At 45.0% G+C, this 16,697-nt stretch overlaps 1 protein-coding gene across 3 annotated transcripts in view; it reads right to left on the bottom strand.

Annotated features, from left to right (window-relative positions):
• Window positions 1-16,697, bottom strand: part of LOC127323163 (uncharacterized) — a 55,945-nt gene that overhangs the window by 30,496 nt on the left and 8,752 nt on the right. For 2 of the 3 annotated variants that reach the window (XM_051351350.1, XM_071822620.1), the window contains exons 6-22: window positions 13,047-13,100; window positions 12,496-12,599; window positions 12,298-12,415; window positions 11,857-11,958; window positions 11,588-11,776; window positions 11,347-11,504; window positions 9,887-10,045; window positions 9,712-9,804; window positions 6,990-7,341; window positions 6,569-6,682; window positions 2,616-2,711; window positions 2,464-2,531; window positions 2,046-2,148; window positions 1,756-1,968; window positions 1,332-1,559; window positions 1,129-1,238; window positions 651-747 (exon numbers count right to left, since the gene is read on the bottom strand). In XM_051351350.1, coding sequence (XP_051207310.1) covers window positions 651-747; window positions 1,129-1,238; window positions 1,332-1,559; window positions 1,756-1,968; window positions 2,046-2,148; window positions 2,464-2,531; window positions 2,616-2,711; window positions 6,569-6,682; window positions 6,990-7,341; window positions 9,712-9,804; window positions 9,887-10,045; window positions 11,347-11,504; window positions 11,588-11,776; window positions 11,857-11,958; window positions 12,298-12,415; window positions 12,496-12,599; window positions 13,047-13,100 — 2,358 coding nt within the window. The remainder of the gene's footprint in view (window positions 1-650; window positions 748-1,128; window positions 1,239-1,331; window positions 1,560-1,755; window positions 1,969-2,045; window positions 2,149-2,463; window positions 2,532-2,615; window positions 2,712-6,568; window positions 6,683-6,989; window positions 7,342-9,711; window positions 9,805-9,886; window positions 10,046-11,346; window positions 11,505-11,587; window positions 11,777-11,856; window positions 11,959-12,297; window positions 12,416-12,495; window positions 12,600-13,046; window positions 13,101-16,697) is intronic. The other variant, XM_051351351.1, reaches the window with a different exon arrangement.

Here is a 16,697-nt window from a genome sequence, read left to right as displayed (position 1 = left end):
AGAGAACTGGGAAAGGAGCAATACATTAGGCCAGCACTCTAAAAGTATCAAGTATCTAATATTAATCATCTAAAAGTTCTACCTCTGCCACTTAAAATTTAAAAAATAAGTAAAAAAGTAGAAGTTACTTTTTCAAATAATTGCAAGAAAGTCATTTAAGAACACTAGAGAGTGTTTGCAAAGAACCCTTTCCTGTTATAGGATCAAGAATTACAAAATTTTAACTCATATTGCAGGAAACTATTCCTTGCTTGAAAGGCCACAGATGTTTCTGACACAAACAAACTGATATGCATTGGTGTTTCACTAAGTTCTCACTTCATTCATAAGCCATAAATCAACTTTGGCAAAGATAAATCATGTATTAAGGCAACCATAAATCATGAATTAAACATTGAACCCATTATGACTTTAAGTTTAAGGTAATGTAACTTTTTCTCAAGTTTTCATGCTTAAATGGCACTTGAATTTGACCATTCAAGAATTGTTAGAGTCTTGAACATTTGCTCTTTTATGTTGCAACTACAAGCTGTTTCCAGTCAAGAAAATATATGCTTGTTTCAGAAATTCTCATGACAGTCAAACAATCATATATTTAGTAACAACAAAGTCTACAAAGCAAAAGAGTGGCGAAAGTCTAAGTAATTTACCTTCTGCATATCTGCACCTCTAGAACACACAGCAATACTGTAAACAGACCCACCAACACTAGTTGATGGCACCTCAAATACTTGCCGGCTTGCCATGCTGCAATATCAAATATTAAAACACACGTATATAGCAAAAGCGTTAAAACTAGTCCTGAAGATATGTACGGGTAGTATTTTGAGCAGTAATGCGAATGTAGGGGTACATGTAATATATTCTTCTGTCTTATCCGCAACAAAATTGGAGAATTGTACTAAAATCTAAGGAAATCCTGCCTGCCTCTACACGTCCATGGGAAATTCTCTAAGAATCTCCTTCCACTTGCTACACCAACATTGGTTGTAATAACATATTATATTATGGGACGAAGAGAGTAATTGCTAGTGCCAACAAGTACTACTATAGTGAAAACAGCAACTAATATCATAAGTTTTTTAACATCTCTGACCCAAAATAAATGAGGAAAAGATGTTTACAAACCTACAACACCTTTGGTAATTTTGGGACAGCTCTGACTCCAAAATATACAGATACATCCCAGATAATACAACATGGCAGGAATGCCACTCAGCTAGGGAATAGCCGAGGCCCTGAAACAAAAAATAAACATAACCATGTTACTTAAGTGAATAAACCCATTGCAGTAGAACACTCAAGTAAAAACAGAAAGGGTAACTTCATACCCTCCAAACCAAAGTTCTAGCATCACCAGCTAGATCAGCAGGATACCAAGGCACCAGATTACCATTTTCATAGCTATTTGATTCTTCAGTATTGTTTCCCTTCAACTGGTAAAGTACACCAAGCAGCTCGACAATTTTGCAGTACCTTTTTGGTGAGAAATGAATATCCAGATTGGGTACTTGAAAAGAAACACGGGTCGATGGATAGCTCGGATGTGGAACTTTGATCTTCACGCAATTATAGAATCAATCAATGAATACATTTTTATGAACTTTACAAAAAATTAGAGAATGACTTATATTGGATTAGTATGGACGAGTCATGTCAAGGGATAATAACTGGAATAGTGTATGCTTGACAAAAGGGAATAATTAGGTGTATCACATTGTAACTACTCCAAGAAAAAGGACTGTCATCACTTACCTGGTCAATTATCACTGACATTCCACAGGGATCGAGAAGAGAACAGAACTGAGTTGCATCAGCAGTAGGACCTGAGAGCACACTGTGGGATAGATTTTCCGGAACATAATATCTGTCTTCAGCTACATCACAAACAAGAAAAGCAGCCATATCCCTCCCAGCAATATAAAAGCGTGAATACAAACTCTGTCTTTCTTCATCCCGAGTTCCATCCTAAAATTCAACCGGAATGTTATTCAAAACCAGCAGAAGCGTGTGATATACACACAAATCCTGAAGCTCAAACTTACTCTTGTACGCAATGTAAAATGGCCTAAATCCAGAACAAAGTGCTCATTGCCGGTCAAGGGAATCCTAACTTTTGGTGCATCCAAATCGATGTCAAGTCCAAATCTAGAAATATCACATGAAATGGAGAAAAAGAATAAACACATGATGGCACTGGATTAACGATTATACAAGAACATCAGGAAAATAATCATCATACATAATATGATAAACATAGATGAATGGAATGTTTAACATTTTTTTCAAGTATTTGCAACATAAACGGGCATGTTCATTTGTAGGAATTCATCATTAACACTTCATGCAAAAGATATTTCTTCTGTATCAGTACATTTAGGCAGATCATGTGGTGCTCATAAAGTAAAAGTACACAAGGTGATACAGTTAAGACTGAGCACAGCAATATGGGAACACATGTACCTGCTCTGCTCTTCAAGTACCATCTGAAGCTGCTCCTGAGCCCTGCGTGTGACTTGCTCTAATTTAATCTGCATTTCAATAGGTTGAAGCAAACGTTACAACAACATTGACAAGAGGTTCCATGACTTGGCCATAAAGACATACGAACTCACTTGCAGAGCGGTGGCTGTTTCCATTGCTACTGTTGGGCTAACAGCATTGCTCCGTTTAATAAACTCCAGAAACCGTTCATAACTCCCCTTCAAAACCTAACAAACAATTCCAATTCGATGGGTTACAAATCGAAGGTAAATAAACTGCCAGAAACAAGGCTTTCAAGCAAACTACCAGCAATGAAGCCGAATTCCAGAAATAACTAGTAACTCAAGCAATACAATCCTTTATATGATGCCCATCTACAATATGTTGTCCCTGATCCTGATAGGCTAAACCTAGCAATTTATGAACTAAAAGAAGTAGAAGAACAACAGCAACAAGTATCACGGAATTCACTACTTCAAGGGGGCCGGATTAAGGAGGAATTTAGTCTGGGCAATTACAATAGACCAACCTCTATCAGAGGTGGCTAGGGTTTTAACATGACACAAATGAGACAATTCCTCCAGATGAGCAGCAGGCTTGCCCTCAAGGCTGGAAGTTTGGAAAGATTTTCTGGATGTTATGTCTCCCTGCTTTCTAGGAATGAGTTTTCTTTCGAGCACCGCTGCTGGTCCAGTGTGGATGTTCCCTTGAGCATCTACCAGAGGCAGTGTAGGTTCAGGCACAGCTACAGGACCATGATGCTTCTTAAGTTGGCTGATGTGGAATGTAGGATGTAGTTTGCAACCTTCAGGAAGCAGGAGTTTGTAAGCCGTTTCTCCTACTTTTTCAATGACCCTGAATGGCCCATAGAATTTGGAACGAAGCGAACTTTAAGATAAACCAAGTCCCCAATGCAGTATTCTTTTGTCTGCATAGTGTTTCATTCGTTCCTGAGCTAGAAGCAGATTATCTCGTATTATTTGATTTGCTAGTTGCCTCCTTTCCAGCATTGTAGCTGCATCTTCAGTGTTCTCATCCACTAAGAACATTTCTGCCACCTGAGGTGTAAATCCATATAGAGCCTGAAATGGTGACATTTTCAAGGCTTTGTGAAAACTTGTATTGTACTATAGCTCAGCCATGGAGAGCCATGCATGTCATTTCTTTGGCTGTGCAAAAGCCATGCACCTAAGGTAGTTCTCTAGACACTGGTTCACTCTCTCGGTTTGGCCATCCGATTGAGGGTCATCGGCAGTACTCATGTGGATTTTTACTCCTAATGCCTTGAGCAAATCCTGCCAGAGGTGGCTTGTCAAAATTCTATATCTGTAAATCTCCATGCTTGACAGTTATAGGATGCTTAAGAGCCAAGAAGTGGCCATATTTTGTAAATCTGTCGAAGATCCTTCTTATCAGAAACAGGCAATCCCTCCACGAAATCCATACTACTATGTGTCCAAGCAAACACGGGTACAGGAAGAGGCTGGAGCTTACCCGGATACTTAATGTGCTCCGGTTTGTTGATTTGGCAAATGGGACATTGCTTGATAAATTCCATGACAGTTTGTCGCATTCCAGGCCAATGGAACATAAGTTGTAATCTGTGAAATGTGGCCCTTTCACCAGAGTGTCCACCCATTTCGGATTTATTGAAAACAGTTATTAGTTTGTTTCTTAGTCACAAATCTGAGCCCACTACAGTTTTACCCTTGAATCTGAGGATGCCTTTGTGTATCTGAGGATGCCTTTGTGTAAGGCACAATGCTCATGGGAAGTACGGTCAATAATAGCTAACTCAGCAATAAGTTTCTTGCAATTATCATCTTACTCATAGGTTGCTCTGGTTTCAGTAATCCAAGCCGGTATTGCTGCAGAAGCAAATATTGCAGATAAACGATATTTTACTCTTGATAGAGCATCAGCTACTCTATTTTCTCTTCCCTTCTTGTACTCAACTGTGTAATTATACCCGAGTAACTTTATCAAGAGCTTGTGTTGTTCACCTTCCTATCAGTTTTTGTTCTTGGATGTATTTTAAACTTTGTTGGTCAGTTCTGATAATCTACGAATAGGGGTGGTAGTGGATAGTCCATATTATCCGATATTCGTATTCGAAAAATTGAAAGTGAAAGTGGTAATGTCCGAATCCGGACGTCTATGAAAATGGATATGGTAAATATCCGGATCCGTTTTACAAAAAACAAATACAAATGTGGTATTGAATTTTGAAGAAAATCTACGAAGCACCGATACGGCAAACTCGCGCGTATCTGCATATAAAATGTTCCGGATACTCCGATACGCGAAAACGCATCCGATGCGTGGCGTGTCCCTTTTTCCTGAATCAAAATAATAATAATAATTTCGATACCTCGCGAGGACAGCGACGATGCGGCCTGGGACACGGGAGAGCCCAGTCTGACCCAACCACTAACCCTAACCCTGAGCGCCCACTCTATTCCTTCCATTCGCAGCCTCGCGGTCAAGGGTTTGAGGCGTAGACGACGCCAGCTCCAGGCGCATGCGACGCCGGCCCAAATCCCGCCGCAGCCGGCCGCCGCCGGGAATCCCGCCGCAGGGAATACATATATTTGGCGTATCACCGTATTGCTGTTTTTTCAAATCGCCGTTTTCCATCTCGCCGTATCAGTGCTTCGTAGCTGTTTGTGTTAGAGCTGCAGCTTTGGGGCCTATAGCTTTGCTCGTAAAAGCTATTGGTTGCCCTTGTTGCATAAGGACAGTGCCAATCCCTTTTCCACTTGCATCTGCCTCTAACACAAACAGCTTGGAGAAATTAGGCATAGCCAGAACTGGTGCAGCTGACATCTTGGCCTTAAGTGACTCAAGAAGTTGTTGCTGGTTGGCAGTCCAAGTAAAAGCTTCTCTCTTCAGAAAAGGCATATGTCGCCCAAGCGATTGGAGACTGGCACGTGAGTACAATCATCCAATCCTTGCAGATTACGGCTTTGACTTTTGGAGCAACTTCTTGGTGGCTTGTGTGATGAGCAACCCAAAAAGGATGTCACAGATTTGTCTAAATTTGGATGTACCCATACACTAAATTGTGTCTACATACATTCAAACTTAGACAAAAATTCTACATCCTTTTTTAGGACAGGGGGAGTATATATTATCATCATATTTGATTTCATCTTAGAGACTAACACAAAAAAATATAGTTTGGTTGACTTTTTCTGCATAGTCCAAGGGGTTTCTTAGTTCCAACAAACATCCACTTTCCGCTCCGTGTTTGTTTCGTATTCGCTTAGTGTCTGTTTCCGATAGTATTTGTTTCCAGGATTTCTGTATTTGTTTCTGCTTCCGCAACAAAATATGAAAACAAATGTGGCATTACTCAGTTCCGTCTGTATCCGATCCGTTTTCATCCCTACGCCCAAGTATGTTCATTTTGGCCAACTCTTCGATCCACGCTTTCTGATCAAGGTTATAGCCTACCTTGCGAACAACAAAGCTGAAGGTGGTATCTATGCTAAGATGACAGCAAGTGAGAGGAGGGCATGGCTGAGGACCTGTCTATGCAGGCACTTTGATTAGTGCTACTGCTTTGCTGCTCATCTGTTGTGGATGATCGTCATGATCTGTTGGCAGGTGGTCTGATATCTCTCCATTAGCTAGGACTTGATTAAAACTGATCCCTGGTCTGTAATATTGTGGGAGGTGGTATATATATTAACCCCTCTAATGATGAACTTGTGATGCATCACGAGCTATAGTTGCTTAACTTGTGGTGCATCAGTCATTGGGTAACTACTAGTCCGGGTGGTGCTGCCTATTACCATCCCCTTTTGACAAACTGTTTATCTGAACTCCTTAGTTGCTATTTGGTATTCAGTGATGAGTGTTGCGTAACCTCAGGACTCTAATGTAAGAGGTTACCACATCAGCCTACTGCTTGCAACTAAACACCTTTGATTTGCAGCCAAGCCAAAATGGGTTGTGTGCAGCCTATCAAAACTGGCATCTAGAGCTTACTAACAACCTTACCAGAAGTCCACTAGGTAGAACGATAAGCAAGAGGTGGCTCTACTATGAAAAGTACTTGAATGCATAAGTTCAGATGTACCGTAACATGGCATGGTGATATCTTAGCCACAAGCTGCCAATCCAAGTCCAAGCCAATAGGCTCGCGCACAAAACTGATATCTAGAGCATTACTCTTTCCCACACTGATGACGCTCTGCAAACAGTAACCAAGAATGTGTCACTGCAAGACATGGAATAAAGAAGGTTCATAAAACATAAGAAATTCAATATCATTCAAAGTAAACTATATCACTAATAAAAGCCAATACCACACAAAAGCTGATTCGTAAATGAGTTCAGTTAAGAACCAAAGAAGATCGGTGATCAACATGACAAGTTGACGACCATCATGCATAGGGTCAAGGACTCAAGGTTGCATTGGTCTGACAGATAGCAGCCCAGCACCTCCCATTGTCCGCATCTAGAAATTCATAAACTAAAATTGCTTCATATGCACTGACCTGAGCAAGAGAACCTTCAGGGGACGATAGACCACAATATTTCAGAGTTACATCACATCGTGTACTCTTTGGATACAACCTGGTGACCACTTGAAGCTGTTCAAATCTACCACACAAAACCTCTGTTTGATCAATATTGATGATCCTTGCTGCAGCTTGGCCTATAGACACGTCCACCAAGAAACGGATTGTGTTTGGGAGGACCTTCTTGACAGGAAAAGACATATCATCGTCCGGTTGGTAACTCAGCAATTTATTTATAGCCTGCCACTCTTCTTTGGTTAGCTGCTCCTCCTCATCTAGTTGTGGTTCTAATAGGCTGCCTGCTTCAGAAGGTAACCCAGTCGAGTTCCTTCAATAAAAAAAAGGTATATTTTAGATATGACAGAGAAAAAAGATTTCTCATTCAATGGTACCAACCGGATGAAGAGGACACGCCCAAACCATAAATCAATAGGAAAAAATTCATATTTCAAAAAAAGCAAACACTATAAAAACTTGCAAACCAGCACAAACAAAATAGTAAGAGATGCCATGAAAACATTCGATTATTAGTAGTGACTACTAACTAGTACTCCCTCCATTCACTATTATAAGATGTTTTAGACATTTCAATGTGGACTAGATTTGGACTGGAAGGAGTGAACCTACACACTGAAATACGTCTAGATACATGCATTTTCAAAAAAGCCTAAAACATCTTATAATAGTGAACCGAGGGGGAAAAAACCGAGTCGCTCCGCAGCAGCGACTCGGGGGGGGGGGGGGGCCTCCAGCCCAACCTCCTCCCTCGCAGCCGTCGGGGCCTCGCAACTGACGGGCAAAGCATGTGCGACGGCCAGCGGCGGCAGGCCCTTCCTCGCAGCCGTGGGGTGGTGCGGCACGGCACGGCACCCAGATGCCCTGCTAGCCAGCATGGTACGGGTGGCCATTGCGGCAGCTCCGGCTGTCCTGGCGGCTCCTCGTGCGAGAGCGGTCTGGCGGCGGTCGATCTGGAGCCCTTGGGCCTAGCTCCAGCCGGGTGTCCAACAGCCTCCTCCCTCCTCCCCTCCTTCCCCCAGATCCTCGACTTCGAGCGCAGCGGTGCAGCCCCAGCGGAGGTACGCCACGGTGACGAGCCCGTCGCCTGATTCAGTCCGCGCGGGTGGTTGCCGAGTGAGCCAGCGCCGGCGTGGCGCTGTCCACTGTCCCTGGACAGTGGCCGCGCAGCTGCCTGGGCGTATCTGAAGCTTGAAGCCGTCTGCTATAGTCAGCGAGTTGAAAAGGTGATGGCCTTGCCGGCAGCACGGTCACAGGGTGGTAGGTTCTAGGAGTGCTACTTGGTGCGTGATGGTCGGTTTGGCCGGCCGTACGGGGGTGGTCGGCGTCCGGAAGGAGGCGCATGCCGGCACCCGGCCTGATATGGTTGCCAACGCTGCGTCGGCCCTGTCCGGCAGCACCCTATGGCATGCGGCTGGCATCTCTTGCTGATCTCTACCTAGGGCTGTTGTTGTGTGCACTTGCGCCTTACCGCAGATCTTGGTTCATTACCATGGATCTGGGTTGTCAGGTGCACAGGCCCCCTGACCTCCGGACAGCTCCTCCTTGAGTTGTCCTCGTGGTCGTCCCATGCTGATCTTGATGAGCTGCGCATGGTGGCCTCTGTTGGTGGAATGGTTAGTCAGTGGGGTTCTTAGGCTGTCATGATTGCTGGTGATCCAAGTTTTTTGCCAATGTGTCCTCGCAAGGTTGCCACCGGTGCGCAAGTGATGGTCGCGGTGCTCCGCGTGAAAGCCCTGCCTGACCTGTTCCGTGCCGGCGACAATGGCGTCAACGCGCGTCATTTCCTCCTTGGTGGCGTCTCGAGTAGCCCCGATTTCCTCCATCCTTGGGGTGTGATCCTCCGGGTGAAAACCTAGATGTAGCCTTGAGCTGGGATTGGTCGACAGCGGTGTCATTCACGCCGCTCCCTTCTTAGAGGCGTTGTTGTTGGAGGTCTGGCCTTCGGTTGGTGCACGAGTCGGCGGCGCATTCCTAGACTCTATCTGGCATATCTTTCATGTGCCAACATGATTACCTCGATTGACATGGATTGTGGACCGCGGATGGTATTCTGCTGCTGCTCTCAGACACATGGAAGCACTCGACGAGTCTCGACTGATGGCGGTAGGCATATGTTGCTACAGGCGAGGGATGTGGCAAGGCATGGTGGAGCAGTGCTCAAGTCGCGAGAGACGTGGGTGGATTTGTGGCTTCTGCAGTCAGTGGAAGTCCGTCGTGCCCTGGAGGGCCTCCTTTGGAAGTCTTACGTGCCCTTGTGGGCCTCCTCCCCACACTGAATGGTCCACGTCATCTGGATAGCTTAGTGGGGGTTTGAGGGTGCCTCGACGAGGCGAGGACATCCCTAAGGTGCGAGGCCAGTCCACAATGTTGTCGGCCTGCCATCCTTTCTCGGGTTGGTGGGCCTGTCGTGTCTTGTGCACATGTTTGGATGGCATCTAGGCCGACGGTGGTTGGGTGACGTTTGTTGTAATGTGTGTCCTGCAGCTGTTAGGCGTCATCTTGTCTTGGGTGGTCGGGGTGTTTCGGCCTTGTCTTAGGCTTGTAAGACTGTTCTTTCTATCAATGCAACGTTGCGTTTTCTCAAGAAAAAAAAATAGTGAACTGAGGGAGTATCTCCAAAAGAGAAGCAAAGCAATGGATAGTAAATGAACAGATATCGTTGTCAATATGTTTCACGGACCGTCCAAAAGGCCACCATCTTCTCTTTGAGCTGCCCTTCTTATGCAATGTTTCCTTAGATTTCACAGTTTCAACCTTAGCATGACCCAGCAACCTGAAAGTACAGATCAAATCACAACCAAGAAAAGAGTACCACAACTTAAGGGATAAAAGTAATATGATATTGCATATCACACCTCCAAAGTATTACGACTTTTGAATCCAGAATTTTCTCAATCTGACGAATCTCAGAAATATCAACACAAGGAGCTTGCTGCAATAGGGTGGCATAAAGTTGAACATAACGACGACGAAGCTGGCATAGATGTCTGGTTCTCTCCCATGAGAACCAATAGCTGGGAACAAAAGAGGAGCAAGCATCAGAATGACCATTCAACTTTGCGAAAAAAATTAACAAAATATTCGCATCAAAATATATAACGTTATTAACATGAGGTATTGCGCAATGTTCAAGATGTACCACCAGTTTGTGCACAGTTAAGAAAAATGCAACATAATTTGCATGATGGTATAATCACACTTAATCATACCAATTCAGATTGGTGCAACGTCATTAAAATATTCTAGAAGTGACTGGTTAGGGCTCATAATGGCGAGTGTCAATATTAACCAAAACTTCGGTTACTACATCGTATGCTTATGTTATATGAGGGAAGACATAAGCTTCACAGCCACCCTAGGCCCCGCCACAGCCTAGTCCAGACAATACAAGATGGAGCTGCATCTGCAAATCCTGGAGATTAGGCAAAAGTATGAGCAAGTAGGATTCCTGATGATGGGGGAATTGCTATTGCAGTCAGAGTCCTAGTTTAGGTAGTATTCCTACTGATGAGAAAGCGACAGGTCAGTCCATTTTGAACCCATAGTCAGTTCATATTAGATCGGAGTCAGAGTCAGTTTGTAAGGCAGACGCTCAGCTGTGGAAGAAATAGAACAGATGTAGCCGTGTGTGACTGAATTAGGCAGATAATTAGAGGGTATTCCTTCTCTCTCTGCCTCCAGCCCTCACGCATAACATCTGCATCTAGGGCTGGAAGCCCTAGCTGCATCTGTTCTTCCACAGCTCCCAAGCGCTCCCTGTTGATCCTAACATAGTCCTCCCCTAGAGATTACGCTCCCACAAATCAAGCTGTGACACTTGCTGTGTATAACAAGCGATGCTTGTATCATGTTAAGTCATACGTCCATATCTCATTTGCGGGCCATCCCAAAGGTTTTCCATTTGTACAATTAGAGGAATTGATCACTTGTATTCCCTCCGTTCCAAATTAGTTGACACAGCATGTATCTAGACCAAATCTGACGAAGGCTGCGTCAACCAATTTGGAACGGAGGGAGTAGTAATAATTCACAGCCATCACGATTTGTAAAGGATCCAATCTATTTCTCAGACTTCAAGGTAACAGAGATCTAGGCTCTCATTTTTCTCTTCTTCCTTGAAACATAAAAAAACTATAATGGTGTCAGAGGTTTCGCAGTAGCGTGTGTCCACTTTCACTTCTGTAGATCGTTAGCCTCTCATGAAATGCCAAAGAAAAACTAGGAAAATAAACTCTTTTCCCTCTCAGTCAGGCACCTGGGGAGTACAAATCAAAGGAGAAGAAACAAGGAAAAGTAGAACTGAACATAAAGATACCATAATTTCTTTTGTCGCAGATCAGCCAGCATAGCATAACGCCACCAAGCACGACAATCCTCTTTTACTGGCACAACAGGTCGTAAGTGAGAAACATCAACACGTGCCCTGAATCTTGAAACTGTTTCCAACAGTTTAATGCAATCGTAATACTGGGCCTGGAACACCAATATATTACAACTGATAAGCAACTTATCAACACCGTAGTTGAACGGATCAAAGAAGCAAAAATCTAGGATACCTCAGTAACTGTTAAAGAAACATCACTTAGGACAAGTGATGCTTTCTCTAAAGGGTTGTTTGGGTCCCCTCTTTCCTGCTGTCCAAGTCGATTATATTTAAGGATTCCATTTATAGGGGAAACCAAATACCTCCGATTCATTGCCCAGATAGAATTGCCAGCACGGTCATCGATGCCATCTTGAAATACCTGTGAAGGGCCATCAGGAATAAGAAGCAGCGACAGGTACCGAGGAAAGGTTGTGGTGTTGTAACAGCAAAAGGAACAACCTCACTCCATTCAGCGGGATTTAGATCCTCCCATTTCTTTGCAAGCTTCCAAGGACTGCTGTCAGAATCATGGTAGATGGCTAGCATATGCAGTTCAACCGACTAAAAGATGGACAAAATAGAATGAAAAATTAATGTCACAGAGTATAATTGTCTTGACTACTAAGACAATAAAACAAAAGCAAACAACCAAATAGCTAATAACTGTTTGTGGTGTGAAAAAAGTATGTCAAAACAAGCACGCAAAAATGACAGCCACATGTTAGCTATAGAAGTATCAGTGATGACTCGCTGAAAACAACAAAAAATTGTCCGCGAGCATCGTAATAATGATACTAGCAATATCCACCATAGTTGAGAACTTGTTAACACAGAGGAGGTGCAGCTGAATTTCTTCCCAACACTTAACAATGATAAACTGTTATCTGTATTTGTTCTAACCTTTCGCAGCTTATCTAGTGCTACGCCTGCATCAAACGTCTCATTACCATCCTCATCCACTGTAACAGCAGCAAGTTTTGATAAAGTGAAACCAGACGCAAATGGATGCCCAGAATTGCTGAGAGAAGAAAAAAACACTAAGGAAACAGAATACATCCAAAACAAGAAAAAAGATAATTGTCATTGATTTTAGCAAACCTGGCAGAATCTTCATATCTGATGTGTACATTACTGATGGTGACTTTAAGATTTCCAATAATTGTAGATATTAAATTGTATAGCCATGAGTTTCCACCAGGTATCTGCAGGATGTAAGGACAATTATCAAACACCAAGCAACAAAGATGTATGAAATCTGCAAGAACCAACAGAACACATAAATGAAAGTAATCACATTTTATGTTCAAGAGGCAAATGAAACAAACAAATCACCAAAACTTATTTTCCTCTAAAATAGCATGTTTCATGATCTCAAATTTGGTAAGTCGTCATGCAGTCTTGCTGCCAGCAGGTGATTGACAGACTAGCACATACTCCATTAACATAAAATGCTTTCAATCCAAGCAACACTTCCACAGAAACAACTATATAAAGTCCTAGTCCTGATGTACACTCGGATGAAACGTTGGGGTGACAATATAATTCATGATGTTGCGTTATCATTGTCAATTGTCATACTATTCACTATCAGAGAATATATCTCATGTAATATCAAGTAGCAGGCAAAGTAACAGCACAAGAGATCATACAGGTCCTCCTTTCGAGCTCCTACTGGTTGCTTCAAGAGTTGCTGTCTCTGCAGCCTGCATATAAGTTCATCAAAATCTGGATTGCTTACATGAAGCCGGTTAGGCTATAATTTTGGGAAGAGTAAACTTTTGAAACAGATGCATGAAAAAAAGCAACAAATAAAAGAATTCATCAATAGTTCCACATAATGATCACACGAGTGAATGCAATTCTTACACCATCCACAACTATATAGACTCTATCAGCATGTAATTTGTTGTGATACATTCTCTAGCCATGTTGATTACACCCTCCGTTCCTAAAAAACTTTGCAACTTTTTGTATATACGGATGAATCTATAGCTAAAACACGTATATATACCTCTGTATCTAGACAGAGTTTGGAAGCTTTTTTAGAAACGGAGGGAGTACATGAAATTGACTTGATTCAAAACGACCTGTCTTTTATTCTTAAATAGAAACAGGAAGATCTGAAATGTAGTTCCTAGCAATTTCAACAATCAAAAGGTCTTCCGCGTTCTCATTTGTCTAATTAAATGTTGGTCCAACATTGTGCATGTAGTTGGTCTGAAGAATATGTACTCCGTAGCTAATGCAACACCCCAGAATTTCAAAGAAAGCTTTGGATATAACTCATGAGAGTTGACCAACCTTTGGAGGCAGTGGTTGTCTGCAAAACTGGAGATCGTGGTTTCAGTTCGTCTTGTCGATCGGTCAAAAACGACCAACTAGTTGTCTGAACTGGAGATTGCATAAATCTTATAGATATTGTCAATTTCAACAAGGAGAAGGGAGGTGAGGACTAAGAGAAGTGAGGCAGGTGGTAGAAGCACCAGAATCCATAAACCATGGAGATAATATACCTGGAAGAGGTGGTGGTTTGGAACCAGAAGCACTAGCAACAGACCCCTACGCCGAGGAAGAGGAGGTCAGCCAAACAACGAAACTATGCAATAATTTCCTTGTCAATGGGGGAGGTCTGATTAGGGCCAGACTGAGAAGAGCCACTAGAACTCTATTGGCCTCACTACTTCCTGTTTGCCTGATCCCATTTCTTCTTCTAGCAGATCTTAGAAGCATGTTCTGGGCTGTGAAAGTAGCTACAGTAGATACCAGAAGGAGTACCAAGTGCCACCGGAACGAGCGAGACCAGCAACAGGGTAGGATAAGAGACTCAAGCAGCTAAAATTGAAGTGGACTGCAATTGAATACCCCATCCCCCCACCCCCACCTCCCAAAGGTGAGTCTCCTCAGCACAAAGCTTAGGTAAAGCCACCAAAAGTGACAGTCAAGGCAGGCATGTCGTCAACTGTGAATGGGCAGCTTCGAATTCAGGAGAAAGGCACGTCAAAAACTAACAGAGACGGGTCATTTCTGTCTGAGCACGTTAGAGCTGACAACACGACAAGTGTGATCGACATCAGCACCCTGAGTCAAGCTGACGTCATGCCGTGGACATCAGGCGAAAGAAGCTGTCCATGGCGGCATCCATGTGCTGCAGCAACTGCAGCTCTTCGAGAATGGCAAGGCATATTGCCTCGTTGCGAGGCTCGTACTGTTGCCAAAGATGAGCCCACGTCAGCTGAGATGTGGCAAGGGACATGATGTCCATCAAAAGATCAGCATACATGCTGGTAACAACAATGGCCTTAACCTGAGCACCATCATGCAGCCAGGTCCATCCGGTAGGTCTCCAACTCTGCATGGAAGACAGCCAGTGGCGGACGCACAGAAATCTGTAGGGTGGGCACACCCCCTAATTTTTAATTTTTCCTGCCCATGTGTGATAAAAATTTACCCAAATGACTAAATATTAATGGTTTTCCAAAAAATAAGGGTGGGCCACAGCCCACCCAGCCACCCAGCTACGTACGCCACTGAAGACAGCGAGGGTGTCCTCCCAAACGCCATCATCGGGATCCGGTAAGATGACAGTCTCAGCCGGGGGCAAAGTGGGGCAAGGCGTACAAAGAAGGTTGCCAGCAAGGCGTACAAGTGGGGCAGGCTTGTGAAGCGGCACAAAGGGGCTGCTGACTAGGGAGTAGCAGGACGTGCTGCAGCCTTGGGAGTATCATGATGTGCTGCAGCAGCTGAGTCCTCTGTAAGCACAGATGTTGCCAAGACAAGGAAGAAGCCAGCTGAGGTGGTTCCGTCAGGTAAGGCAGCAGGCTCGGCTTCGTCCAGCACAAGGTTTCTGCAGGGACCAGGGAGCAACCAGCTCGAGGGCAGGCTCGGCTTCGTCCAGCACAAGGTCGCCGCCAGGACCAATGGGAGCAGCCAACTCGAGGGCAGGCTCACCGTCGTCCAACACAAGGCCGCCGTGGGGACCAATGGAGCAGCCAGCTCGAGGGCGGGCTTGGCTTCGTCCAGCACAAGGTCGCCGTGGGGACCAACGGAGCAGCCAGCTCAAGGGCAGGCTTGGCTTCGTCCAGCACAAGGTTCCCGCGGTGACCGGTGACCAACGGGAGCAGCCACCTCGAGGACAAAGGAGGGCAGCCGGGGTGTCAAGCACGGTAGCCATCGATGGAGGCAGCAGTAGGGGCCATGAGCTGCACGGGGCTCAGTTGCAGCTATGCCAGCAGCAGGGGTCATGAAAAGCAGGGGTGGCGTGCAGCAGGCTTAACAGCAGAGGCTCAGCTGCTCAGCTGCAGCTACGTACAGCAGCAGGCAGTACACCAGCAGCTCGGCCCAGAGCCACGAGGGGAGGGTGAGAGCATCTCCAGTCGCGTCCCCCAAAGAGTCCCCCAAAGCTTTTGGGGGCGCGCCGCGCTCCAAAGGCCCTTTTCGCCCGGCGCGGCCCAATACGCTGTCCGGCGCGCCGAAGCGTCCCCTGTGGAGCGGGGATGGCCTCCGGGCGCCGGACAGAGCGAGAAGCGAGGCGGGGAGTGGCGGGCCTGACGCGCCATTGACACACGAACACGAACGAAGCGCAACCGTTGCCTACCTCGCGACGGAAGTTATTGGGCCACAGAGACGGTGCAGTTACCACAGAGGCGCAGCGACACGTGTCGTCGCGCCTAGCTCTCCGTGTTGGTGTTAATGCGCGCAACCGCTCCCTCGCCTCCCTCCGGCGTATAAAAAGGGGTGCTCGTGCATCGTCCCTCACACAAACCCTAGCGCCTCAATCCTAGCCGCCACCATCTTAGGAGTCGAGGGCCATTCCATGGCTGGTCGAGGTCGAGGTCGAGGTTGAGGCCGTGGCGGCCGTGCTGGAGCAGCAACGCCATCGCCAAGGTCGCCGTCACCTGCGCCGTTGTCATCTTCCGACGGGGAGTGGGAGTTCAAGTTCATCGTCGTCCTCAATGGCGACCCACTCGGCATCAAGAGGCTGTCGGACAAGTTCGCCGTGTTAAAGTAATCCTTGCTTTAGATTTAAGCTAGTACTATCTAGTAGGACTAGCAAGTTCTAGTAGTACTATAGGTGCTAGTAAATTCTAGCGTACTCTTGTAGCACTGTTCATATGTATGTCTTAGCCAGTAGAACACTCCGGATAACTATAGTAGTAGATAGCTATAAAAGGATGGCAGAGGCTTTAGAAATCTACATGTTGTATCTAGCTTGTATCCTATAAATACCACTATGCAATACAAGCTGCACAAGCTTGCATCACACAAACATACTACTTCCCACACACTATAACAGTTGGTAT

This window comes from Lolium perenne, chromosome 6 (genome assembly GCF_019359855.2).
Source record: "Lolium perenne isolate Kyuss_39 chromosome 6, Kyuss_2.0, whole genome shotgun sequence".
Classification (NCBI taxonomy): domain Eukaryota; kingdom Viridiplantae; phylum Streptophyta; class Magnoliopsida; order Poales; family Poaceae; genus Lolium; species Lolium perenne.
Note: the sequence above shows the minus strand (reverse complement) of the source record. Positions and strands in the feature narration are given on the sequence as shown.